Source organism: Plectropomus leopardus, unplaced genomic scaffold, assembly GCF_008729295.1.
Source record: "Plectropomus leopardus isolate mb unplaced genomic scaffold, YSFRI_Pleo_2.0 unplaced_scaffold22184, whole genome shotgun sequence".
NCBI lineage: Eukaryota > Metazoa > Chordata > Actinopteri > Perciformes > Serranidae > Plectropomus > Plectropomus leopardus.
Window position 1 is genome coordinate 1 of NW_024624031.1, and position 2,250 is coordinate 2,250.

The 2,250-nt window shown below is 42.1% G+C and overlaps 1 protein-coding gene across 1 annotated transcript; it reads left to right on the forward strand.

The window, feature by feature from the left end:
• The first annotated feature begins 334 nt into the window (after positions 1-334).
• ccdc103 (coiled-coil domain containing 103) lies at positions 335-1,412 on the forward strand. Its single transcript, XM_042516005.1, has 2 exons — positions 335-484; positions 1,120-1,412. Exons 1-2 carry the CDS (start codon positions 336-338, stop codon positions 1,220-1,222), a joined length of 252 nt encoding a protein of 83 aa, XP_042371939.1. The 5' UTR covers position 335; the 3' UTR covers positions 1,223-1,412.
• The last annotated feature ends 838 nt before the right edge of the window (positions 1,413-2,250 follow it).

Below are 2,250 nucleotides of genomic sequence, written 5' to 3' on the forward strand. Positions count from 1 at the left end.
TATTAACAGTAGTTTAGCTGTGTGAGGTTAGCCCGAAAGCTAACGGCAAATAACAGTAGTTCACCTGTGAGAGGTTAGCCTGAGAGCTAACAACTATTAACAGAGTTATGTGTCTCCGTCGGCGTCTCCGTCGGTGCCAGTGTCCACTTTGCTCCGCCTAGAAGCTAACGGCTAATAACAGTAGTTTAGCTGTGTGAGGTTAGCCCGGAAATTAACGGCTAATAACAGTAGTTTAGCTGTGTGAGGTTAGTTTGGAAGCTAACCGTAAATAAATGCTGATGACATCGTCTGCTTTTGATGAAAAAGTAAAACTACCTGTTTGACGTCATCAGGTGATGGCGCGGTCAGAGCGTGATGTCATCGACTTCTCAGCGCTGGAGAGAGAGCTGCAGACTGCAGTCGAGTCAGAGCGGAAACATCAGAGAGAGAACGACGCCAAACTGAGAGCCGTCAGCCAGGGAGTCCCCTCCTACAGCCAGTTCAGGTAACTCCAGTCCTGCAGAGTTTCCAGGACTCTGGAAACTTTTCCTGCAACATTCCAGGGTCCTGGAAACCTTCCCTGTAACATTTCAGGATCCCAGAAACATTTCCTGCGACAATGCAGAGTCCCGGGAACCGTTCAACAACAGGTATGGGGTTGTTCGAGAGATCCCATGGTCCTTGAAACACTTCCAGGAGGTGAGGGGTCTGATGAGAGTTTACAGGAGTCATCTCCTTAAAGGTTCCAGGGTGCTTCAGTGGAATCCCAGGACTCTTTCCATGCAGACGGCACTTTCAAGGCTGATTTATAGTCAGGTACTTGACAGAATTACAAGCGGCGAGACGTGGATAGAGCCACTGACTGCAGGGGCGGAGTCACTGTGCAACTCATGTCTCCATGGCAACCATTGTAACAACCAATCAAATTATGTCGTAAAGTATTACGCCATCTGCGATAAATCAAAAGTCTCAAGGGGAACAGTGTGATACAACAGTTTGTTTTGTTGAAAATTCGCTGTTTCCGTTCAGTGACTCATCAGCAGCTGGAGCCCAACCGAACACTAGGCTGATGTTCTCAAAGACATTCCAGGGTCCTTGAATGAGTTCCATGCTCAGTGTGTGTGTCTGTGTGTCTGTCAGGGAGCTGGTCCTGTCCTGCCACCTAAAGCCTCTGGACAAGAAAGACAAAGACGGAGCACCGCGGAAACAGCCCTGGAACCCAGTCGTCCTCGGCAACAAGTGATGTCTGGTCGCCCTGGACAACAGTTGATGTCTGGTCGCCCTGGACAACAGTTGATGTCTGGTCGCCCCAGGCAACAAGTGATGTCTGGTCGCGGCACGCAACAAGTGATGTCTGGTTGCCCTGGACAAGAAACTTTTATATTTGATAAGATAATTTTGATTTTAATAAAATAATAACTTCACACTCTGCACATTTAATTATGTCATGAATTTTGTTTAGAACAAATATTATTATTTTGAACAATCATTATGATCATTGTTCAGGGTTCATACTGTCATGAAAAACCTGGAAAAGTCATGGAGGTCAGGTCTGGAAAAGTTTTATAAAAATAAATGTACCCTTGAAGTTTTTGAAAAGTCCTGGAATGTTGTTTCACAAACCTGCATAATGATAATGTGGTGTGTTCAAAGACTGTCGTAAATATTATAAATCCAACAATAAATTGGTCATTTTGGTGATTTTGGAAATTGGAAATCGACAAAACTTTTTAATGAAAAAAAAAGATTGCCAAATTTTGTTTCTTTTTAAATTGCCAAAAAATGTAAAGGAAAAAGGGAAATATTCTTCCCCCAAAACCACAAAATAAATAAATAAACAAATAAATAATTGATATATTTTAAAAAAGATATTTTTTTCTCTTACATTTGCCAAAAATCCTTTAGAGAAAAAAAACAACAGTATTTTCTAAATACTCAAAAACATTTTAAAGAAGGAAAACAAAACGTTTAAAACCCTTAAGGCCTGATTGTAGCTGTTACACAGTAATGATAAAGAACCAATGAGAAATGTCAATGGTGCATTTAGAGAACATTTGCCTCAAAGTCCTGGAAAAGTCCTGGAAGTTTCCTGTTAAAAATGTAGGTGAGTTTTGCTGCCGTGTGCTGTGTGTGAACGGAGCTGCAGAGAGTGTCAGTGAGCAGCAGGTGGAGCCACTGACTCAAATATTAAAGCAGGTCAGATCAACCTGCTGCTGACAGAAACATCCAGCTGCTCCAAAAATAATATATATTTAAATAACTGCTGTCACT